Source organism: Corylus avellana, chromosome ca8 (genome assembly GCF_901000735.1).
Source record: "Corylus avellana chromosome ca8, CavTom2PMs-1.0".
Classification (NCBI taxonomy): domain Eukaryota; kingdom Viridiplantae; phylum Streptophyta; class Magnoliopsida; order Fagales; family Betulaceae; genus Corylus; species Corylus avellana.
Genome location: NC_081548.1, coordinates 3,174,047 through 3,198,639, shown reverse-complemented (window position 1 = coordinate 3,198,639; position 24,593 = coordinate 3,174,047). Strand labels below are relative to the sequence as shown.

The 24,593-nt window shown below is 36.3% G+C and overlaps 3 protein-coding genes across 5 annotated transcripts; 2 read left to right on the top strand and 1 right to left on the bottom strand.

Moving 5' to 3' along the window:
- The first annotated feature begins 1,983 nt into the window (after positions 1–1,983).
- On the top strand, positions 1,984–3,028 carry LOC132189598 (uncharacterized). Its single transcript, XM_059604344.1, has 2 exons — positions 1,984–2,775; positions 2,915–3,028. Exons 1-2 carry the CDS (start codon positions 1,984–1,986, stop codon positions 3,026–3,028), a joined length of 906 nt encoding a protein of 301 aa, XP_059460327.1.
- Positions 3,029–8,307: 5,279 nt separating this feature from the next.
- Positions 8,308–10,350, bottom strand: LOC132190201 (uncharacterized). The gene is made up of 2 exons (XM_059605112.1): positions 9,007–10,350; positions 8,308–8,478 (listed from the first exon to the last, which is right to left on the bottom strand). The coding sequence occupies exons 1-2, from the start codon at positions 10,132–10,134 to the stop codon at positions 8,449–8,451; spliced, it is 1,158 nt and encodes a 385-aa protein (XP_059461095.1). The 5' UTR covers positions 10,135–10,350; the 3' UTR covers positions 8,308–8,448.
- A 686-nt stretch (positions 10,351–11,036) lies between these two features.
- LOC132190293 (bifunctional purple acid phosphatase 26-like) lies at positions 11,037–23,753 on the top strand. 3 transcript variants are annotated; one of them, XM_059605239.1, is made up of 10 exons: positions 11,037–11,238; positions 11,575–11,784; positions 13,878–14,078; positions 17,961–18,072; positions 19,294–19,523; positions 20,672–20,810; positions 21,214–21,434; positions 22,445–22,566; positions 22,731–22,892; positions 23,236–23,753. In XM_059605239.1, the coding sequence occupies exons 2-10, from the start codon at positions 11,593–11,595 to the stop codon at positions 23,285–23,287; spliced, it is 1,431 nt and encodes a 476-aa protein (XP_059461222.1). In that variant the 5' UTR covers positions 11,037–11,238; positions 11,575–11,592; the 3' UTR covers positions 23,288–23,753. The 3 variants fall into 3 exon arrangements, with proteins under 3 accessions (XP_059461222.1, XP_059461221.1, XP_059461223.1); XM_059605238.1 differs by having other exon boundaries at positions 11,562–11,784; XM_059605240.1 differs by lacking the exon at positions 23,236–23,753 and having other exon boundaries at positions 11,562–11,784; positions 22,507–22,566; positions 22,731–22,862.
- The last annotated feature ends 840 nt before the right edge of the window (positions 23,754–24,593 follow it).

Below are 24,593 nucleotides of genomic sequence, written 5' to 3'. Positions count from 1 at the left end.
GTAAATGATTATTTTATTTATATATTATGAAGTTATGTTGCATGCATGAAGGATTTCTAAAAGAATTATCTAGAAAGTTTCTATTTGTTTAAATGCTTTCTAAGCACAACAAGTTTATATTTGGAAAAGTTTTCATTTTAAGAAAAGAAAGTTGAGAAATGATGATGATTATAAGAAAGAAAAAATGATGATAAACCCTCCTACATGTTGCCCTAAGATGCATCAAAAGAAGTACAAAGAAAAGTACAAGAGATGAGATAAATGTTTATGAAATGAGGGCACATGTATGGAGGAGAGTATTTTTGGCCTCAAGATAAGTAAGAATGAGAAGAGTTCGGTACCGATACTCGGATGGAGGCGAAACCACTGAAGGAGGCTATGCCAGAAGGTGGTATTCCATCAACTAGACCGTTGAGTGCACCAAGAAAGAGTTAATTGACGGTCGGGCATGGCTGTGGCCACAGATCAGTGCCATGGTCACAAGGACCCGCAACCCTCGTACACAGGGGTAATAGTGTACATGGGCCTTATTATGAGAAAATGATACTATATTTTCAACGATGATATGCTATGATGATTTACAGAGATTATTTATAATGATGCATTATGATGATGATTTACAGAGATTATTTATAATGATGCATTATGATGATGATTTATAAAGATGATTTACAACGATGATCTATTACTAGATGTAATAGTATGTATATGTTACGGGAGATGCAACCGTACATACAGATATTATTATGGCTAAAATTATATTTATTTGCGAAAATGATTTTCAAAACTGAGAACAAGGAGTAAAACTATTTATGGTTGTGGATTTTACTTGTTGGGCCCCCTTTGGGCTCATTCAGTTTTATTTCTTGTTTTCAGGTAGAAAGGATGCTGGAATAGGAGGCCGGAATGGGGTGGGAATAATTATTAATTTTCAAAGTCTTTTCATATAAGTTATTGTAATGATATGATATTCCGCAACTAAAGTTTAATGTTTTCTAATTCCGCTTGTAATAAAATCTCTAAAAATAAATGTTTTACGCATTTATTGTATTTTTTAAAATCAAGTACTCTGATAGACCTTATAGATCTTTGCAAGAATTTTTGTTGAAAAAGAAGAAAAGTGGCAAACTCAGTCTTAACGGACTGGGGATGTTACAATTTTGGTATCAGAGCAAAGGTTATAAGGTTCTGGCAGACTTTTCAAAAAAAAAAAAAAAAAAAAGAAAAAAAAAGGGGTTAATGGGAAGCCACATTCCGGCCAAGTAGAGTTAGTCGTGGTAGTCACTACTAGATAATATAAGATTCTTGTCTAAATTGTTTAATGATTGTTATATTATCGATTGTGAAGAAATGGCGTCCCCAAATCACAATAACCAAGAAATCAACACCGAGTTCGACGACTCCGGAAGTGGAGAAAATGCTATCATAAACCATGAGTTAAGACCTATAACAACGTTGGCAACTACGCTCGTGAACCTGCTAGAAGAGGCCCGACGCGGGAACGGATCCACTAGCGAAGGACAACAAGCTTGCACGTTTGAAAGGTTTCATCGGCAGCAACCCCCTACATTTGAAGGAAAGGCAGGTGCAGAAGTTGCAGAAAACTGGTTTCTGCAAACCGAAAGGCTGCTAAAGGTGATGGATTGCGCCGATAATAAGATGGTTAGGTATGCTACTTATCTCCTAAATGGTCAAGCAAATCGATGGTGGGAAACCAAGGAAGGACAAGTACGAAGCCGGCTAGGAATAAAGGAAGAGGATTCCATTCCTTGGGAAGAATTCAAGAAAGAATTTTATGAACGATTCTTTCCTCAAACAGTTCGACAAGTCAGAGCCCAGGAATTTACGGACCTAGTTCAAGGGTCAATGACGGTAGAACAATATGCTGCCAAATTCATCGAACTATCACGATTTGCCCCTTATCTCGTGTCAACTGGAGAGCTAGAAGCGAGGAAGTTTGAAAGATGACTGCAACCACGCATTATGAACCTTGTGGTAGGATTCCAGATTGGAAACTTATCAGACCTCATCAACAAAGCTGCGATAATCGAGCAGACCCAGAATGCAAATTCAGGGTATTCCGACCAAAATGCAGATTTTGGGTATTCCCACCAGAAAAAGAGAAATGCCTCACAATGGAACCACTCAGGAGAGCAATCCAGTAAGAAGAGATTTCACCAAAACCCACAAAGAAATTTTACACCACAACACCCCCGTCAACAAGGAAATGGCGGTCACCGTGCACCATGTGAGAAATGTGGAAGGCCTCATACAGGAAACTGTCTGTTTGGGCAGCTGGTATGTTACAAATGCGGGAAACCTGGACATATCCAACGAGATTGCAAGGCCCCTCCCAACAACCAAGGCGGTCAGAAACGCCTTGAGGAACAGAAGAACCATGCAATTGCTCGGGTTTATGCTCTAACGCCTGGTGATGCATCAGCGTCCAATGAAGTGGTGGCAGGTACCCTCCCTATTTCTAATGGTATAGCTTCCGTTCTTTTTGATCCTGGAGCAACGCACTCATTTGTTTCATACTTCTTTGCTAAAACAAGTAACCTAAAGCTAGAATCATTAGATGTAAGCTTAGCAGTGACTACCCCTGTAGGAAAGACAGTCGTATGTACCTCGGTAGTTAGACGTTGTCCTGTATCAATTAAAGGTCATGTCATGCCAGTAAATCTTGTAATATTCGAGATGAGCGGGTTTGATGTGATCTTAGGAATGGATTGGCTATCCATGTACCATGCGTGCGTGGATTGTTTCCACAAGGAGGTAATGTTTAGACCGCCGGGAAATGAAGAATTCAAATTTTATTGAGATCGAACTATCAACACGCCTAAGTTGATATCCGCTCTGCATGCAACTCGATTAATCAGGAAGGGCTGTTTAAGATTTTTGGCATGCGTGACAGAGGAGAAAGCAGAAGCAAAAATCGAAGAGATACCCGTTGTACGGGAATTTATCGACGTTTTTCCGGATGAATTGCCGGGAATACCTCCCAATAGGGAAATCGAATTCACTATAGACCTACTTCCAGGCACCGCACCCATATCCAAGGCTCCTTATCGGATGGCACCACGAGAACTCGCGGAGCTCAAGGATCAACTACAGGAACTACTCGACAAAGGTTTTATTCGTCCGAGTGTATCACCGTGGGGAGCACCTGTTCTATTTGTGAAAAAGAAGGATGGATCGATGCGAGTATGTATTGACTATAGGGAATTGAATAAGGTTACAATCAAGAATAAATACCCGCTCCCAAGGATTGATGATCTCTTCGATCAACTCCAAGGGTCGCAAGTATTCTCTAAGATTGACCTTCGTTCCGGTTATCATCAACTCAAAATTCAGGAGGAGGACGTACAAAAGTCAGCGTTTCGGACAAGGTACGGACATTACGAATTCTTAGTAATGTCTTTCGGTTTAACTAATGCTCCAACTGCATTTATGGACATGATGAATCGAGTATTTCGAGAACTTGTTGACCTATGCGTGGTAGTATTTATCGACGACATCTTAGTCTATTCAAAGACTAGGGAGGAACATGAAGAGCACTTGCGAATGGTGTTGGACATCTTGATGAAGCAACAACTTTATGCGAAGTTCAAAAAGTGTGAATTTTGGTTAGACAATGTGACTTTCTTAGGTCACGTTGTCACCAAGGATGGAATAGCAGTGGATCCAAGTAAAGTGAAGGCGATAGTCAATTGGGTACAGCCGTCAAATGCCCATGAAGTACGAAGTTTCTTAGGACTTGCTGGCTACTACAGGAAGTTTGTAGAAGGATTTTCTAAGCTGGCGGTACCATTAACCAGATTAACAAGGAAGAATGAAAAATTCCAGTGGACGGAGGATTGCGAGCGAAGTTTCCAAGAGCTGAAGCGACGGCTAGTCACCGCACCAGTTCTCACTCTTCCATCAGGGACTGGTGGATTTGTAATTTATAGCGACGCCTCTCTTAAAGGCTTGGGTTGCGTGCTGATGCAATAAGGGAAGGTTATCGCTTACGCCTCAAGACAATTGAAGACCTACGAACGTAATTACCCAACTCATGATCTTGAGCTAGCCGCAGTAGTCTTTGCTTTAAAGATATGGCGACATTACCTGTACGGAGAGCATTGCGAAATCTTCACAGATCACAAGAGCCTGAAGTATTTCTTCACTCAAAAGGAGCTCAACATGAGACAAAGGCGCTGGTTGGAACTACTAAGCGACTACGACTGTAAGATCAACTACCACCCTAGAAAGGCGAATGTAGTCGCTGACGCCCTCAGCAGAAGAACCACGGATGGAACATTATCGACCACATTCACGATGCAACAAAAGTTACTCCTTGACCTGGACAAAGAAGGAATAGAGATAATTCAATCTTGCATGAGCAGCCTAACCCTGGAGTCAACCTTATTGGAACAAATCAAGACAGCACAGCTTTCAGACAGCGAGTCATCTATAATTCGTGAAGGAGTGGAGAAGGGGATACAGCCAGATTTCCAAATCTCCAAGGATGGAGTGTTAAGATTTCATGACCGAGTGTACGTTCCCAATGATGCAGAACTGAAGAAGTTCATCTTATCAGAAGCCCATCAATCCTTATATACAGTCCATTCGGGAAGCACGAAGATGTATCGAGACTTACGCAAAAGCTATTGGTGGAATGGAATGAAGAAGGATATCGTGCAATACGTGGAGCGATGCCTTACGTGTCAACAAGTTAAGGCAGAACATCAAAGACCTGCAGGGCCTTTACAACCTCTCCCTATTCCTGAATGGAAATGGGAACGTATTTCGATGGACTTTGTGTCTGGTTTTCCCAAGGCTCAAAGTGGTCAAGATGCGGTTTGGGTCATTGTTGATCGGTTAACTAAACCTGCACACTTTCTACCGATCAAGATGAATTACAGTATGGATCGGCTCGCAGAACTCTATGTCAAGGAGATCGTACGACTACATGGAGTTCCCGTATCCATTGTGTCAGATCGAGATCCAAGATTTACCTCAAGATTTTGGCGGAGTTTACAAGAGGCAATGGGTACAAGACTAACTTTCAGTACAGCATTCCACCCTCAAACCGACGGGCAGACGGAACGAACAATTCAAACTTTGGAAGACATGCTGCGATTGTGTGTTCTTGATTTCAAGGGGAGCTGGATCCAATATCTTCCGTTGATAGAATTCGCCTACAACAACAGTTATCACGCAAGCATCGATATGGCACCTTATGAAGCCTTGTATGGGAGAAAGTGTAGGTCGCCACTATATTGGGACGAAGTAGGAGAGCGGAAACTACTTGGGCCAGAAATCATCCAAGATACGTGCGAGAAGATAACAGTAATAAAGCAGAGATTAGCAGCAGCTCAAAGTCGACAAAAGAGTTACGCTGACGCGAGACGACGAGAGCTAGAATTTGAAGTTGGCACAAAAGTCTTCCTCAAGATTACTCCTATGAGAGGAGTAATGCGATTCGAAAGAAAAGGGAAGTTGAGTCCTAGGTTCGTTGGTCCTTTTGAAATTCTTGAGAGAGTTGGGGCGGTAGCTTATCGTTTGGCATTACCCCCGAACTTAAGTGAGATTCATGACGTATTCCATATATCAATGTTGAGGAAATATGTTCCGGATACAACACATGTTTTAGAAAGCGAACCCCTTCAAATCCAACCCAACATGACTTACGAGGAGACACCAACAAGAATACTCGACAGAAAGGATCAAGTCCTTAGAAACAGAAGTATATCAGTAGTGAAAGTCTTGTGGAACAATCACTCAACAGAGGAGGCTTCATGGGAACTGGAAGAAAGCATGCGTAACAAATACCCTCATTTGTTTGAGTAAGTTTCCTGTAAAGTCTTATTTTATGGTTGAAGTACGTAGAATAGCATAATTATTATTTGATTGATGAATATGATAGAATCTAAATTCATGGATATAGTGATAATTAAAGTTTTAATTTCGAGGACGAAATTCTAATAAGGAGGGAAGATTGTAGTGTCCCAGAATTTTCAAAGCTATTTAAATAGATTATTTTGATAATGATGTTATTTTAATATCGATTGTAGCTAAGGATTTTAATTCTTGGGAAATTTATGAGAGTGGTAATTAGAGAATGGTAATTGGTGAAATAATAGGATAGTAAATGGTAGGTATAAGGATGGTAGAATAAGAAGGTAGAATAGTATAGGGTTGGTGAAATAGTATAGGGTTGGTGAAATAGTAAAATGATGGTATAATTGTAAATTGAAGATAGAATGAGGGTATAATTGTAAATTGAAGGTAGAATAGTATAGGGTTGGTGGAATAGTATAGGGTTGGTGAAATAGTAAAATGAGGGTATAATTGTAAATTGAAGATAGAATGAGGGTATAATTGTAAATTGAAGGTAGAATAGTATAGGGTTGATGAAATAGTATAGGGTTGGTGAAATAGTAAAATAAGGGTATAATTGTAAATTGAAGGTAGAATAGTGTTTGATTTTCTCCTATAAATAGAGCTCTTCTCCTTCACAATTTTCACCACTCATCTCCTCTCCCATCTCTTGCATCTATTCTTCCTTCTTCCGCTTTTTACTCGGTCTTTCTTCTTTCTAAGAGTGTTTACTCAGAACAGAGAGAGAAAGGGCGAGACCAAGCGCTACAAGAAAGAAAGAACAAAAGAGATAGCGGACTTTAGAAATTAGTTTCAAAAGATATACTAGTGGTGTTAGTCATATTGGAGCAACTGGATTCCTTCATACCACTTTTAGCTTCAGTCTAGAGGTAAGTAGATTCACTACCCCTTCTAAAATTACTTCATGTCATGCTATTTATATATTCTTGTATCAAACTGTAAATGATTATTTTATTTACCTGTCATGGAGATATGTTGCATGCATGAAGGATTTCTAAAAAAGAATTATTTAGAAAGTTTATATTTCTTTAAATGCTTTTTAAGCACAACAAGTTTATATTTGGAAAAGTTTCCATTTTAAGAAAAGAAAGTTGAGAAATGATGATGATTATAAGAAAGAAAAAAAGATGATAAACCCTCCTACATGTTGCCCTAAGATGCATCAAAAGAAGTACAAAGAAAAGTACAAGAGATGAGATAAATGTTTATGAAATGAGGGCACATGTATGGAGGAGAGTATTTTTTTGGCCCCAAGATAAGATAAGATGAGAGTTCGGTACCGATACTCGGATGGAGGCGAAACCACTGAAGGAGGCTATGCCAGAAGGTGGTATTCCATCAACTAGACCGTTGAGTGCACCAAGAAAGAGTTAATTGACGGTCGGGCATGGCTGTGGCCACAGTTCAGTGCCATGGTCACAAGGACCCGCAACCCTCGTGCACAGGGGTAATAGTGTACATGGGCCTTATTATGAGAAAATGATACTATATTTTCAACGAAGATATGCTAAGATGATTTACAAAGATTATTTATAATGATGCATTATGATGATGATTTATAAAGATGATTTACAACGATGATCTATTACTAGATGTAATAGTATGTATATGTTACGGGAGATGCAACCGTACATACAGATATTATTATGGCTAGAATTATATTTATTTGCGAAAATGATTTTCAAAACTGAGAACAAGGAGTAAAACTATTTATGGTTGTGGATTTTACTTGCTGGGCCCCCTTTGGGCTCATTCAGTTTTATTTCTTGTTTTCAGGTAGAAAGGATGCTGGAATAGGAGGCCGGAATGGGGTGGGAATAATTATTAATTTTCAAAGTCTTTTCATATAAGTTATTGTAATGATATGATATTCCGCAACTAAAGTTTAATGTTTTCTAATTCCGCTTGTAATAAAATCTCTTGAAAAATAAATGTTTTACGCATTTATTGTATCTTTTAAAATCAAGTACTCTGATAGACCTTATAGATCTTTGCAAGAATTTTTGTTGAAAAAGAAGAAAAGTGACAAACTCAGTCTTAACGGACTGGGGATGTTACACAACTAATCCAAGTAAAACTCATCCACTAGTTTTTTAAAAAGGCAGCTTTTTTAATGGTAATAATTAATAGTAGCACTACCACACCATCATCACAGCTCTTTTTTGGCTTGGTTGCACAACTTGTGTCAGTGTCAATGATATGACCACAAATTACTGGGCGGGCACCGCACTAACGCGTAGGGTCTGTAGTTTTATTGTTAAAAAATTTTAGGGCTATAAATGAGATAATTGATAAAAGAATAAATAATAAAATAATAAAAAATGGAATGGAATTGCTCGGCCACCCTGGTGGGCGGGTGGCCGTCAATGACGGTGGTTGGGCGGTCAAGTTTGGCTGATCCCATTCTGTCAACGGCCGTGGTTCATCCCTTCGATCATGGGTTTGTGAGAGCTGATCCATCATCTCTCGGAAAAGAACACTTCAAACTTTGCATTCTTGAGTCAGTGAGACGTGCTTGAGCTTCAATTCGTTGAATGACTTAATTGGATGTCTATTTCTAACTTTTCAATCCGTTCTTTGTAGGTTCCCATAACTCTGACACCAATTGATAGGTCAGAGAACAATGACAAGCAAGCAAACAGAGAGAGCTCTTTTTGTGTGACAGAGATCACAAGTGTTTGATAAAATTCCTCTATGAGGATTTCTATATTGATCAATAATCCTTAAGTAAGCAAAACTACTGTAATTATAATACAACTATAATCTCAACCCTACTAATACATTCAATTCAAATCATAAGAGATAAAAGTCCTAAACCAAATATTTATTGAGAACTCTAAACGCTAGTCTTCAACTCTTCATACGCATTAGTAAACTCCTTTGTGGTTACTCTTCTAACACTAATTATAAAGTTTTCCGTTTGTACAATTGTGTCTATTAAACTAAAACATATTCAAAATGCACGTGAAAAAAATGTGGGAGAATTACATGCACTATTAAAAATGCATGTAATATATATTAGTTTAATAGACTGAATTGAACAAAACTTTGTCCCTAAACTAAATCACTTTAAAAAAAAAAAAAAGCTTTAATCTAATTTCAAGGCGAAGAACCCCATAATACCTCTGCCTCAATGGCGGATGACTCTGCTTCAGAAACAGAGGCCTCTCTGACTCTCCTCAGTATTTCTTGTTTGACTTCTCTTTTCTCTATTTGACTCAACCCTTCCCCCACTTCCACTTGCACTGAAAAACTTGCAACACAGCTTCCAAATGGATTATTCTCCACTTCCGCTTCCACACAAACTTCTCCATTATTCTCTCTCTCAATCTCATCACTTCCATGTTCCAATCTCTGCAACTCCATGAGCTTCTCCACCAACTTTTCTTCAAGCATTTCTTCAACAACTTCTTTTCTCCCAAAATAAGCAAGTGCAAGAATGCAATCCAAAGCTGCCGCTCGAATAGACAAATCTTCTGTGCTTAACAGGTTGATGATTCTGGGGATTTCACCGTTCGATTCCATTTCATCTATTAATGGAGTTCTGATGAATTTGATCAGTGAGCAAAGAACTTGAATCGAACAACACGATCCTATAGAAGTCAAGGCTCCATTAATTGTCGGACCCATGAACACCAATCCCACAAAAACATTCTTATTGAATCTAACCAACGCATCTACAACAAGAGCCGCTTCGTCTCGAACCCGCTTCGAACACATGGAGTCACAGAGTAAAGATTCAAGAATAGAAAATACCTTCGCTCTCAAAACCAACTCCTGAAAATCTCTATCGAAACCTTGGCCCACCCGTTTTCTGAAATCAGCCAAGACCTTAACCTTCTGCTCCTCATCCGCCGATTCCTGCAGCGTTCTTACAAGATTTTGCACACTTTCTCGGTCAAGAAACGCTTGAATCTCAGCCTCCAACTTGCATGCAGCCCGGGAAATCCTGAAGTTAGTGATCTGGCGGCGGAGGAGGGGTTTGAAGCTGTAGCCCTGAGATTCTTCGAGCGTTTCGAGCAGGGTCTTGAGACTGCAGAGCAACCGATGGAGGTTGAAAAGATTTGGGTTCGTGGAAACAACGGCTGCGGCCTCCGCTTCGAGCTTTGAAAGAGCTTCAACTGTGGTTTCCGAATTGTGGGTGTTCGTTGGGGAAATGGGGTTGCTTCGTAGATCTTTGGAGGTCTTCTTTAGCGCTTCTAGTAGCGTTAGAACGCGTCGATTCTGTAGTTCCTGTTCAACTTCGTCCATGGCTGCGTAGTCAGTGAGATTTGAAGCTCATCAGTGACTTCGCGAGAGAGAGAAAGAGGGAAACCAACAACTTGTCCAAAAGGCAGAAGCAACCAACCAACCGTTCAACATAAAAACAAAGGCGGAGCCTATAGCTGTCGTCGCATGTAGACAAGCGTTCCCCGTGAAGGAGAAAGAGCTCCCCTTTGTCTCGGTTATTCCATAAAGCGTAAGACGAAATTGGAAGAGATGTTTGCGAGGAATGCGAAATGCTATAAATTGGGCCCTCCCTATAGCCTTTTAAATTGGCTTTATTGGGAAGTCAAAGCCTAGCCCTGCTGAGAGGCCAATCTAATATCACATTTAGAGTCCCTTTTATTAGGATATGGTATAATTTTTATTTTTTATTTTATTTTTTATAGCCTTTAATAAAAATATCAAATATAATGAAGATAAAAATATTATATCTTTAATTCAAATCAACTCAATGATTTTTTCATTCGTTCTAACCCAACACTTACCACCCATCAGGCCATCACCAATCGGACATAAATATGCTACAAACTGATTTGTAGTTAATTCATACAAACCTATCTAATAAAGTGACATCTCACGTGTTTTTTTAATAGTTATAAAATATATGTCACTTTATTAGATGAGTTTGTATAAATTAGTAACAAACAAATTTTTGTCCCTACCAACTTTTGAGCCCTCAACGTCGAAGTCTCCAAAATCAATAAAGACGGTGACCCGTGGTTTTATCCATGAGTATTTTATCTATAACCATATTTTGTTAAGAGAAAAAGACTTAATTTATATACATCTTTTTAATAACTTTATTTTCTTTCTTGGAAAATGGAAAAAAGACAAGGTAGTAATATGGTACGGAACCCACATCAACTTGAGGACGCTGGCAACTCCCATTGACGGACTCTTACAAAGAAGAAAGTTTCAGAATCTGCTGGCCATAAAAATAGCGACACTACAACAAACCGTTGGCTGTGATTTCACGCTTACCAATCCTCAGTCCCAGAGCTCCCAAATCTCCTTGCCTTTTACTTCTATAACCATCGACTCACCAAGAAAGTTTTTTCCTACTCTTTACGTTGCGTTGCGTTGGTTCAGGTACTCCCTCCCTCCCTCCCTCCCTCCCTCTCTCTCTAGTATTGAAGATGTTTGTTTTTGAAGCAGAAATTCCTTTTTCTGAATTGTTGTTGTACTCGATCTTGTATTTTCTGGGTGTACTTGGGATTCTTGTTTTGATTGGATTGACTGATTAAAAAAAAAAAAAAAAAACTGGGTTCAGTTGGGAATGAAGTTGTGAATCGAAATCTGACGGTTGAGAGAATTGAAAATTGTTTATGATCACATGGGTGGCGGTGGGGCTTGTTCGGTTTAGACCGTAATTTTCTGGATTTTGTTTTAACTTGTTGGATTTAATCTTATAGGGCTGTTGTACAGGCTGAGTGAAGAATACCAATGCTGGTGGCTTTTGGGGTGCGCTTGTTATTATACCATCCGGTGCCTCTAATATTTATCATCTTAAGTTCTGTGGGACACGGGAATGCGGGGATAACGAGTACTTTTATTCGTTCTGAATGGCCGTCGGTCGATATCCCTCTTGATCATGAAGCTTTTGCAATTCCAAAAGGTCATAATGCGCCACAGCAAGTAAGCTTTCATCTTTGTTAATTGGAAACTTAGAAATACGTTCAAAATGTTAACTGGTTTACAAAATTATATAGTATTTGACCAAGTAAAGAGTGTTGATTGCCAAATATATACACGAAAATATTTCTCTTGGCTTTACCGCTTGGTTATGTTAAGGGATTGTTTCTTTACAAGCTGAGAAGTTAATTGTAGATATATTGTTTATGGGTGTTGGCTATTGTTGTTTTTGATACTTGGTTTGCGCAAAGGCAATGTTCTGAATGGAATAGGATCATCTCCATGTCAAGTTAAATGGAAAGGAGTCATTTCATGGTCGAGATTAGATTTCATAGATTTAATAGTTTATATGTCGCCACATGGTGAATATGTTTTCACATTATTTAAAAATTTTAAATGACATGACAATATGTACATCGTTTGATGCGATAAAATAAAATCTTAAACATGAAATGACTTATCTCTATTTTACTTGAAATGGAGAGGATCCTTATCCATTATGAATGACTTCCTCCCTTGTAATCAACATTCTTAGTAACTATGCATCTAAAGGGAATAGATGCTTAACTTTTGCTGAAAGGTAGGGATGAATCACTTGTAAGAAGTATGTGATTCGTGAACTTAATCCGTAGAGTATAACTATATTTGTATTTAATGTTGAATACTCTTTTCAGTTGGAATGTGATCTTCTCAATTTCAAGTGGGATGGAGAGGAGTCATTTCATGATTTAGATTAGATTTCACACATCTAATGGTCTATATGTTGCCACATAGTGAATAAGTTTCCACGTCATTTAAAATTATTAAATATGTGGTACCATGTACACTGTTTTTTGATAAGTTTCCAAGTACACTGTTAAATTAAAAAAAAAAAAACTACTGTTGAACATGAATTAGCTTGAAATGGAGAGGATCTTGATCTTTTCAGGAAGGGGGTTCCTCCTTACACTATGAGAAGTAGAAAAAAGAAAGAAGAGGAGCGAGAAGATAAGAGGGAGAGGTGTTGTTTGGATGATTAATAGACATATGAGGGGAAAGTGTTTGTCTGTTGTTTGGTTGAGAAGAGAAAAGAAAGAAAAAGAGGCTAAAGGATTTACTTCATCCCACAATAGATGATATGCTTCTTTTTCTGGGCTGTCCCAATGTAGATCAAAGTTTCCAAAACTGAAAGCATTTATCCATTTAACTTTGCATATACTCTTAAATGGAAATCACATTCTCTTAAATTTGAACTCACCTTTTTTTTTTTTTTTTTAAAATTGACTCCATTGTTTACGACGAGTGTTTCTTTTATTACAAAATGTGTTATTTGTAAACTTAAATCTGTTGTAGGACAGGAATATCATTTTACCATTGTATCATTTTTTTTAACCTCAATCCATTGCTATATGAATATATCTAAGGGATAAAATGGATATTTCATTATTTTAAATCTCAAACATTCCCTCTGAGTCCGCTCAGTTCAAAATGGAATGGTGGTGGGCAACCCCCACCCCCCCCAAATCCTCTCCTCCAATTAATGATGTTGAAAATCCTTCCCCCCATATCCTGTCTGTTCTCTCCTAACCCTCCAACCCAATCGTAACGGCTAATAGTCTTGAGAGTTGCTTTTAGTGTCCCATGGAAATGCAAAGTACTTTGTTGTGTTCTACCATCAATTACCATCAATTAAATACACAAGATTGCAGCACCATTTTGTGATGCTAGATCATGACGATTGAATTCATCAACTACCACCTTGTGTTCTTAGTTAGCTTTCCGACACTGGTTTGGCCTCATTAGAAACTAGCATGCATTTAGATGGGAAATATATTCCAACTCTACAAAATTGTTAGTTTGATTCCTCACGTGGAGTGAACATACGCCTCAATGCCGTTATTGTACATTATAAAAGATGATGGAGCTTATATTCAAGCTTTTTGACTTGGTGGTACTTGTCATTTGCATGATGTTAGACAGTATGCCAGGACTTTCGTCTATTGAAAATTTATGATATGTTTCCTTTTTCCCTTTTCTTTTCTTTCCTTTCTCTTTTTCCCTCTTATAAATAGTCTTCCCTGCCTGCTATATTTACACCTTAAGCTTTTTTGGTGTAGGTGCATATCACTCAAGGTGACTATGATGGAACGGCTGTAATAATTTCATGGGTTACAACTGATGAACCTGGGAACACTAAAGTACAGTATGGCATATCAAAGGAGAAATATGATTTTACTGCTGAGGGCACAGTGACAAACTACACCTTTTACAACTACAAGTCCGGCTACATTCATCACTGTCTTGTTGATGGACTTGAGGTAAATATAACCTGTATCATGCATAGTCAAATTAATCTAGTATACTAAGTGTAACGCCCCAAGTTCTAGAGGTAGAGCAATTGGGAGCAATTGTAACGTATTCTTATTAAAAAATGAAAATAATTCTCCTAATATAAGATCACCACAGAAACATAACGTCACTAGAGTACTATAATTTCTCATTTTTAAAATCACAAACACATAATGTGCTAGTATTCAATAATCTCATAAGCAATAAAGTTACACCGTCTATGCTTAACCAAAGCCGTCTAGTCTATAGAATGGAGTCGCAGACACTTCTACTGCTGCTCCTGCTAGTCTATAAAGTAGCGATAGGATCTTTAACAACTAAGAGGCCCACCGGTACCCATGTCTTCAGTACTACGATATATAGAGCAATCTGAAAAGATGTATAAGGAGAAGGGGTGAGTTCGACAACTCAGTAAGTAGCCACAACACCAAGTGCTATAAAACATGCTATGCAGATTTTATGCCATAATCTCGGTTATGCACAAATAATAAAATAATTGACAATTAATATAAGAATAGCAAGTAAGTATGAGATGTGCTAGTACTTCCTTTTACTTTTCTTTCCAAACTACTGTTTTACCCTTTTGACCTGACACCACAAATTTACAATGAGTGGCGCACGTTGGCTTATCCCGAAGGACCTATATGCTCATCCTGTCGTCACAGGGGAGAGCTACCAGGTTGGGAACTTCCCTAGGTGAAGGCCACCTGACCGGTAGCACACACCTTATCGTAACCGTCTTTCGGTGTGCTTGCCATGCTACCCTATGCGGTACCGATCGTCACTATAATCGTGTTTCCGGTTAAACATTTATAACCATGAATGCACATATAACATTTCATATGATCTGTAAACTCATCTGTAACTGTATACTGTGCCATGAATGCACATAACATTTCATATGATCTATAAACTCATCTGTGCCATGAACTTTGAGAGCTTTTTTCATTCATAATTGCAGTCATGCATAAATCATGAAATAGGATAATTGTATCACGTAAAATTTTTAAACAATGACATGAATAAATAAAACTTGTCATTAAAATATGGAAGGAAGTGCAATTAAAAATCACGTAAGTGGATTCTTTATAAAATCCTCAACATTTTTCTAAAAGACTTATAATAAAATCTGTTGGGGTTTTTGGTGTTGTGACCCCTTACCTGGCATTGCATGCCCTTATCTTGAATCCGCATCCAACTCACAATTCCTACAACGGAGGTAAAAAGTACCTTAGTCATCAGTTCATTTTCAAGTCTCAATCATGCATCACTTTAGTTGTTAAGGATCTTAACTTTAATCTCTATCCCACCATCGTATATCCTTAGCCAAAAACATTATAGTGACATCAACCCTACCATGCCTGATTTATATGCCTCACATAGAATTCTAATAATCAACTCCACTAAGGCTTTAATCTAACCCCAATTGCTTTACACTAAAACACCAAGGTTATAATATTCTTATTACTTTAAAATCATCCGACTACAATTAACAGCTTAAGAAGTCTATCTAGCCATAATATCGTTCTCTTCCTAACCATTTAAGTTGGCAACTTACTCCCAATATCAAAAGCTTAGAAACATTTACAACAATTATTGTAATTATATGACATATTAGCACCTAAACCCAATAAGCACCAACTTCTATGGATCCCATAATAATTTATGGTCAATTAACACTCTAAAAAATAATTGGCCCCTCCAAATAGCAATTCAAGTGTTCATACACTAAAAGCCCTAATTAAATTCTAAGAATTTAACTTCATACTAAAAATACCATAAAAGATATGAAAATATTACCTTAGAGAGTTCTCATATATATACATTTTTTCCTTCCTCCTCTTTCTTTCTTTCTCTTCTTTTCTTTCTTCTCTCTTTTCTTTTCTCCTCTCTCTTTCTTCCGGTTCTCTCCCTCATCTCACGCTCACTTGAGCTGTGAGCATTTGAGGAGAAAAGCTCTCCTTAAATACCTACCTTATGTGGGGGTGACACCTTAAATGTTTGCCACATGCACTCATCACCACAAGACAAGTGTCGAGAGAAATTGTGAAACCATGCTGAAGGACACGTGTAGAGTAGGTGGCTTCAAAATAGCTGATTGGGCTGGCATGAAATACAAGTGTCAAGGAAAGGGATGAACAAAGACACGTTGGTTTGGGTTCATTTCTTGGGGGCTAAGGTGATTAGGGAATTTAAGTAAACAATTAAGTATCTCTTAGATTTCTAGAAGGCCTCTAATTGGTTAAAAAGAAATCCTACTTTAATGGATCCTCTTATATATATATAAAATTAATCCTCAATAAATATAATCCTTTTGACTACCACATACCTAAAAATCGTGGTCTACTAGGTTCATCAACCCATCCAATTAATTCCCAAATCACAGGTACTTTAACTACTCGACAGCTTGACCTATTAAACTTAGAAAAATCATAACTTTTTCAATTTAACTCCAAATGACATGAAATTTGGCTTGAAATTTTCCTCATTCAAAGACCCACAACTTTTTGGTACCTCAAAAGTTCCTCGAAATCCTGTGCCTCTATTTGACTGAAATTCCTGTTTTGACACTTGCATTTTCTAAAAATCATAACTCCTTCTACAAGCGTCCAAAAATCATGAAACCACTTTTAAAATCTTCCTTTCTCATCATTCTATAAGGTCTTAAAACAGTTTTATTTAAGGTCACTCATAGAATTTTCGGCGTCTAAAACAATGTGACTTTTCTTTCAATAACCCACTAAAATTATAACTAGCAATTTTCCTTCATCTTTAACATGAAGTCTATTTACCTAACTCCATATAAATCTTAATAAAATTGCAAATCCTCCTTATCCTTGATATTAAGATCACCTTTATTCTAGGTATAAATTTCGGGGTATTACACTAAGTATGCTTCAGTTTTTTGATAATTGAAATAAAAGAACTTTGGGTTGGTTTCATATCACTCAAATGATATGTGTCCTAGACTCCTAGTAGTCTTTTCGTTGAAATTATGTTTTAACATATATAGCTTCATATGCCTTTTTTATTTTCTTTGGCTGTCATTGATTACCTGAGTTTTGCCTTTTGCGCTTTTTAATGATATTTCAATTACTTATAACGAAAAAATAAAATAAAACTAGGTATACTTCATTCTATGTCATGTTCTTGTAATCAATCTCTTCAATGATGTCTACAATTATGCACATCCACACTTGTGTATGCAAAGGTAACTAATGATTGATGCCCATGCAAGAAGGCGTATACGGAAACAGACAAATGTTGGGCAAAGTATGATAAATATTGGTATTTAAATCCATTTAGTTGTTAAAGTTTTTAATTTGTAATAATCTTTTATGAAAATCTCAGAAGTTATGAAAATATTTCATTATTGGGAAATATTTGTATTGTGCTTATGCTTGTGATGAAGATTAGTCTATCTTATATTACATTTCACACTTCTATCATTTCTATGTGCATACAAGCATACACATCCACACACATACTTTAAACATGAAAAGTTCTTCATCATCTTTTCACAACAACTCTTTGAATTCACATGTTTCTTTTAACCTATGGGTTTTTCTGGTCCTTTATTGCTTTTGTCTAAGTGCTATTCAATTTTCCATGTCTGGTGAAAAAAAAAGCTTTTTGGCCATTTTTGTAGCATATATTAAATCTATTTTGCTACTTTCCAATTGTCAGTTGACTGAAGGTCTCAGGTAAAAAAACTATGGTTTTTTTTTTCAACAGGCAAATTGTAGGTGTTGAGAACTTATTAGTATAATTATTATTGTTGTATACAATCTGTTTATTTTATACGTGTATAGTATTATTATGTTAACACTTTCCAATATCTTGTCTGTTAGTACAACAAAAAGTACTACTACAAGCTTGGAGTAGGTGACTCCTCTCGTGAATTTTGGTTTCAAACACCTCCAGATATTGATCCAGATGCTTCCTATACTTTTGGAATTATTGGTAAGATATTGTTTTTCTATAACCTCTTCAAAGAACAATACTAGTTTGCTTTACATTATGTAGAGTGGTAATCAAGCCAACAATTGATGTTCAAACTCGGCCCAACAGAAATATATGTAGGTTCAAACTCGGCTCGAGCTTGAGTGGAGCTGTAGAAGGTTGTTCAAACTTGGCTCAGCTAAAATTAGCTGAGTTTGAAGGATTAAAGAGGGTATTTATTTTATTTTTGGAACTCATGGTAATAAACTTGACCAGAAAATAGAAAGAAATTTCAAAGAAGAACATTGGATATATTTCAACCAAACTGGCTGTTTTTTTTCTTCCTAATCATACGTATTTTTTGTTGTTCCAAATAGTGCATCTTTGGCATCACTGACAAAAGAAATTAGACCCAAGGTGGTGAAAAAAGAAGAAGAGTTGGATTGGTATTTGTAATTATTTTTATTGAGCTAAATGAATATTAAAAAGCTAAAAGACTTGGAATAAACAAAGAGAGTATGTCAATAAGAGAAACTAAATAGAATAATGTACGCTTAGAAAAAAAAGGCTAAATAAAAAATCTACAATACTTGGCCTGTATGTAGTTCTTCAATGTTTTATTTAATATTCTAGATGAAAAATAAGAGTAACAGTTTTTTTTTTAAAAAAGCATGTAAACATACATGTCACATAAGATGATATATATATTTCTCTGATATTTTAACGAGCTATAAATTAGTTTAGAATTCCTATATGAGTAGTTTACGAGCCCAAATTAAGTTGAGCCAAGCTTAGCTGGTGTAGTAAAAAAGTTAAAAATATTGTTCAAACTTGGTTCATTTATTAGATGAACTAAATTTGAGTCGAGTATATATAAACCGAGTTCAAGCTATATATGAACAGCTAGGTTCATTTACAACCCTAAATGAGATGTTGAGCTTTGTGAATATTGATTTACAGTTTGTATTGCCTTTGAAGGCAAAAATAGAACAAACTTTATTTTTTGATAAGTAATCGAATTTCATTAAAACCCAAAGGGGCGCGACCCAAGTACCAAAAAAAGAACAAACTATATATCATTCACATAGGAATATATGGAATGCATGTCAAAATACAGTGGTTGGAAGAACAATTTTTTATAGGATGTGTTTTAAGATTTTTCTCATTCTCTTTCTCTCTCTCTCTCTCTCTTAAATTATTATTATTATTATTATTATTTTATTAATTTTTTTGACATTTTAGGTGATCTGGGACAAACATATAATTCCCTTTCCACTCTTGAGCATTACATGCAGAGTGGAGGACAAACTGTCTTATACGTTGGTGATCTCTCTTATGCTAATCGATATGAATACAACAACAATGTTGGTATTCGATGGGATTCATGGGGTCGCTTCATTGAGCGAAGTTCTGCATATCAGCCATGGATTTGGTCAGCTGGGAATCATGAAATAGAGTACATGCCAAGGATGGTACTGTAACAAATCTTACCTTGTAAATCTTCCATATTTTCTTATCTTCATCCATTTGAACTTATTGATTATTTCTGTTCCTCTGTGGAAGTAAGCATGAGCACATCGATGGTGTATGAAGTACTACATATTTGTTTGTATTTATATATGTAATATACACATGTATGCATATACATACGCATGTATGTATGTGTAAATATATTCCTTATTTTATATTACATAGATGAATGAGTAAAGTGTCATATTGAGCTATAGATAGCTTTATTGATATTTCAAGAGCATCATGCAGTATGCAATTAGTCACGGTTCATAAAGTAGATTACTTGTTCAATTAGATTGCCAAGAGTCTTGGGCATGACCAATTCTGAAGTACCAGAGTTGCCTTCTAGGTGATGGTGATTGTTCAAATGTTCACAGATTTTTGGCCCTTATGTTGCATATCTTAAATGGATTCTACATGCAATTGTGTTTATTGCTAGTAACTTGCCTCTTTAAGGATTTCTAGACTTTTTTTGTTCCCTATTGGATGTTTGGTTTGAGAAACTATGTGGTTCCTTAATTGATATCTAGTTATCCCAAAAACTTAAGTTGATAGGAAATTGTGAATATAATCATTTAATAATATTTTAACTCCTCCTTAATAAGTGAGGTCCAACACGTAGAATATTTTACTAAAATGGGAGATGAATTAGGAAGACATGATTCAAACTTAAGATTTCTGCTCTGATTCCATGTTAAATCATAAGTTATCTAAAAAATCTAAACTGATATGAAATGGTAAATTTAGTTAAACACCCTCTCTTCCTCAGGGTGTGGGCAAGGGTCTCTTTCTTTTCTTTGTTTCAAGTCACCCTTTATTCCTTTTCTTTTTAACTTTCTTAATAAAGTCTTGCGTTGCTTTTTAGTTTGGTGAATGCATATAGTTGAATTGTTTCCCTATAATTGAAGAAACTGAGGTTGGAAGTACTTACCAGAGAGAGAAAAGAGGTTGGAAGAAGCTTTCTTTAGATGCTGTGTACAAGCTTTCTTTAGTGTTCTCCAAAGTTTCTATTATACTGAATAACTTTTTATTTTGATAATTATTGTCAGACTATGATGTATCTACTTCTAATATCATGATTTGTTACACATGATCACATATTTTTCAGGGAGAAGTTCTTCCATTTAAGTCATATCTACATAGATTCATGACACCCCATATTGCATCCAATAGCACTAGTCCTCTCTGGTATGCTGTTCGACGAGCATCTGCACATATTATAGTCCTATCCAGCTATTCTCCATTTGGTAATTTGTCTTATCCTTCTCTGTTTTCATGTTGATGCATTCTGATAACCAGTTTGTTATTACTCGTTTTATCATCAGATAAGGTTATGATGGTCAAGAATGCCTCGGTGAAAGTTTCTAATGCGCTTACATATATAAAATTCTAGTTTTTGTTAGTGAATAGTTTCCATGTCTACTTGATGGGTGAAGTATGGTGGTTATAGGTGCCATGGTGCTTTTGTTAATCCAAATTTTTGAATTTTTTTATACACATGTTTCTCCTCCTATATCTGAATGACCCGGATCCACTGAAAAGTTTCAGTTTTCATGTGGAAGTAGATTATTGACAATTTGACATTGTCTTTCTATACTATTTATATTATGTATTTTTAACCTCAAAAAGTTTCATAATTTTTTTAATCAGTGAAATATACACTTCAATGGAGGTGGCTGAACGAAGAACTAAAAAGGGTGGACAGACTGAAGACGCCGTGGCTTATTGTTCTCATGCATGTGCCCATCTACAGTAGTAACCAAGGCCACTATATGGAGGGTGAAAGTATGCGAGCTGTCTTTGAGAGCTGGTTTGTCTGTTCCAAAGTCGATTTCATATTTGCTGGCCATGTCCATGCCTATGAAAGATCAGTAAGGAATTTCTTTCCTTTTAATGTCCTTTTTCTATGGGTAAAGAATTAGATTAAAAGGAGTATGAGTACTGTATATCTAAGCTAAGACATTATTTCCTTTTTATGTCCTTCTGGTTCTGTATCATGTCTCTTTCAGATATGTATGTATGTATGTTTGTCCAACAAATAGGAAATCTCATTACACTACAGTATCCAAAACTTTCACTGATTCCCCTCCACCACATTATGTTAGTCTCAATATTTAAGTTCAATTCTTTAAGTGGATCCTTATGGGCCACAGCCACGTGGATTATGAATCTGCCCAGGGTCTCATTGTGCATTATTCTTTTTGATTTTATGAAATTGTATTTAAATTCTTCTCCCTTCCCAGATTGTAACGAATTTCTTTGGACATTCTCCTGATTAAAGCAATGAAAGATGGAACTTTAAAGAAAAGAAACAAATAGGTAGGCAGGCATACCTTATTAGTGTGTTTAAAATCAATTGTGCTAATGAATGTAAACACCAATTCATTTTCCATTATCTTCGTTCATAAAGTTTGATCATGTGCTTTTTTTTGTTCATCCTTTTTTCTCCCACATATTCCACACAATCCTGTCAGTCATGTCCTAGAATCTAATTCTCACAAAAATTGTAGCAATTGACTTATTAATCTTCTTAACTAATTGTTCATCGCACATCACAATGATACCGAAGTGCATTAGGCAGGTAGTGAAGTTGGTTCCACATTGTTACTCATTCCCTATTCAAATTGCTTTGACAATTTCACAACTGTGTCCCCCTAATGGAATTACTTCTGCCAATTTCATTCATCAATGCCTTGACAGTTTTCCCAGAGCCATATTGTTATATATCCCATGATAGGACTTACATGTAATCGTAGAGCATCATTTACATTCAAGGTTTCTTCTGCTAAGAATAGTGTTTATATGCCATTCATTCATGCTATGCACCTTAAAACGTCAACTAAAGCTTTAGCTCAAAAACATAAATGTTTTTGCTCTGTAGTATCGCATCTCGAATATACATTACAATGTGTCAAGCGGTGACCGTTATCCTGTACCTGACAGTTCAGCCCCTGTCTACTTAACCGTTGGAGATGGAGGAAATCAAGAAGGTCTTGCTGGAAGGTAAAGCAATTCTGCAATTTGAAATTGTTCAATTTTTCTTCAATCTATTATGAAGTGGATTAACTTGTTGAAGGTATTGAGGTCTCCAATAATTTCTTTGCTGCATTTAGAATCCCCTTCCATGGACATTTTTGTTTATCATGGAATATGTATTTCTTTTGTAGGTTTTGGGACCCGCAACCAGATTATTCTGCATTCCGTGAAGCCAGTTATGGTCATTCTACATTGGAGATCAGGAACAGAACCCATGCGTTCTACCATTGGAACCGAAATGATGACGGGAAGAAAGCACAGACTGATTCTGTAGTATTTTACAATCAGTACTGGTAAGTACGATCTCTGTAAAACTCTCTTTCATGATTTACTTTTGAAAGTGAATGTTCAGTCTCTACTAGCCTGTCTGACTTGATAATAAAATTTGTTGAACTATGAAGGTTTAAATCTAATATCTGTATGTGGTACATATAAATGCTCAAGAAACCTAGAGCCACTTAAATCTTCCTATATTCTAATAGTATCTGTATATAGTACATGTGAAATTTTTTTTGATGTCGGGGAACCTCTCCAAGGCAGATAGTACATGTGAAATTAACACTGTTAATGGCACTGGCCTTTAGTAGTTAATTTCATGAATTTGAAATGTAGCAAGTAAAATTCGCTATTATGCAGGGCAAGCAATCTGAAGAGGAGAAGATTAAGGAAGAGTCATTGTAAGCTGTAGGAGAACTCAACTGCTGAAATAATTGGATAAGATTCCTTAATTTTTTGAAGCTCTATTCAATTACATCTGCAGATCTGTTGGTGCATGCAGGGCCTCTCAATCTTTTACACTGCTAAGATGCATGTGCCACTGCAGGATAATGTGTATTCTCAATAGGACCTTCTTTTTTTGGATGAGTACAATATAGGCTGTTCAGTCAAAGAAATTTTTGGCATTTGGATGTCCGAGAAGACAATCTTTCCAGCGTTCAAATTTTATACATAAATAGCAAAGAAGTTCATTTTGTTGCTGTTGCATAATATATTATAGGACTCCATTGTAAAGGTGACACATTGGTATTATCCATTTTTAATGGATGACAACATATTCTTGGTTCATTGTAAATGTAATGTTATGACCCCATTGTAAAGGTGATAGTAGGAGATGCACTTAGCAGAAATAAATGTTCAGTTGCGTTTTTCTCTTTTGCTGGATTCAGATTGCTTCTTAAGATATCAATATTGCCAAGTACAAATTTGGACTGTCATCTACTTATTATTGAAAATATGCATTCAACTCTGCATGGTGGATCTCCAGCCACCCTTCTTTGGCTTTTTTATTTTTTTATTTTTTGGGGAACATATATGAAATTTCTAAAATTTGTTTTGGAACATACATGGGATTATGTTCTTGGTCTTATGTGTAAAATTGGACACAAGGCAAAATTTGACTGTAATGGGACTAACAATAGTGGATAGGTAGTCCAAGTAGAATAAGGGCCTAGATAATCAAGTGGGTTATTAGTAGTTGGGCTGAAGCCCATTTGTAATAGACAAGTTAATTCGGTTGGTTACAAAAGGTTAGAGTTTGTTTTGCAGTTCTTGTATAAAAGGCCCAAAGGCCAATGTAATCAGAGATCCAAAAGTATTATCTAAATCGTTATTTGTTAGAGTACTCTCAGCAGTTTTCCTAAAGTTTAGGGCACAAAACTATTTTTTGCTTCTCTATGAAAATATATTTCATAATACCTTCCATTACCATTAAAATATTATTTGTTTACAAAATACAATTTTCCTACCAACCTTCATTTTTTTTTTTTCTATTTTTTTTCACAAAATTCTAACACAATCCCCAATTAAAGACAAAAATATGAAAGATGAGAGAAAAGAGAAATGTTTATATATATATTTTGAAAACGAGAAATGTTTATATTAAAATAATGTATATGGAACTACTTTTGGTTTCTTACACATTGGGAAATACTATAGCAACCCTTGATAGTTGATTAAATATAAGGAATCTGATGTGAGTAAGTTTTTGTGGTTTT

Bases quoted from the DNA above. Each gene is read 5' to 3' on its own strand.
- LOC132190293 (XM_059605239.1), top strand. From the start codon at position 11,593: ATGCTGGTGGCTTTTGGGGTGCGCTTGTTATTATACCATCCGGTGCCT. The intron at 19,524-20,671 runs GTACTGTAACAA...CATATTTTTCAG, and splicing joins TAGAGTACATGCCAAGGATG to GGAGAAGTTCTTCCATTTAA. The intron at 21,435-22,444 runs GTAAGGAATTTC...TTTGCTCTGTAG, and splicing joins TCCATGCCTATGAAAGATCA to TATCGCATCTCGAATATACA.
- LOC132190201 (XM_059605112.1), bottom strand. From the start codon at position 10,134: ATGGACGAAGTTGAACAGGAACTACAGAATCGACGCGTTCTAACGCTA. The intron at 8,479-9,006 runs GTATTATGGGGT...AATTGGTGTCAG, and splicing joins CATCCGCCATTGAGGCAGAG to AGTTATGGGAACCTACAAAG.
- LOC132189598 (XM_059604344.1), top strand. From the start codon at position 1,984: ATGAACCTTGTGGTAGGATTCCAGATTGGAAACTTATCAGACCTCATC. The intron at 2,776-2,914 runs GTAATGTTTAGA...CATGCGTGACAG, and splicing joins TGGATTGTTTCCACAAGGAG to AGGAGAAAGCAGAAGCAAAA.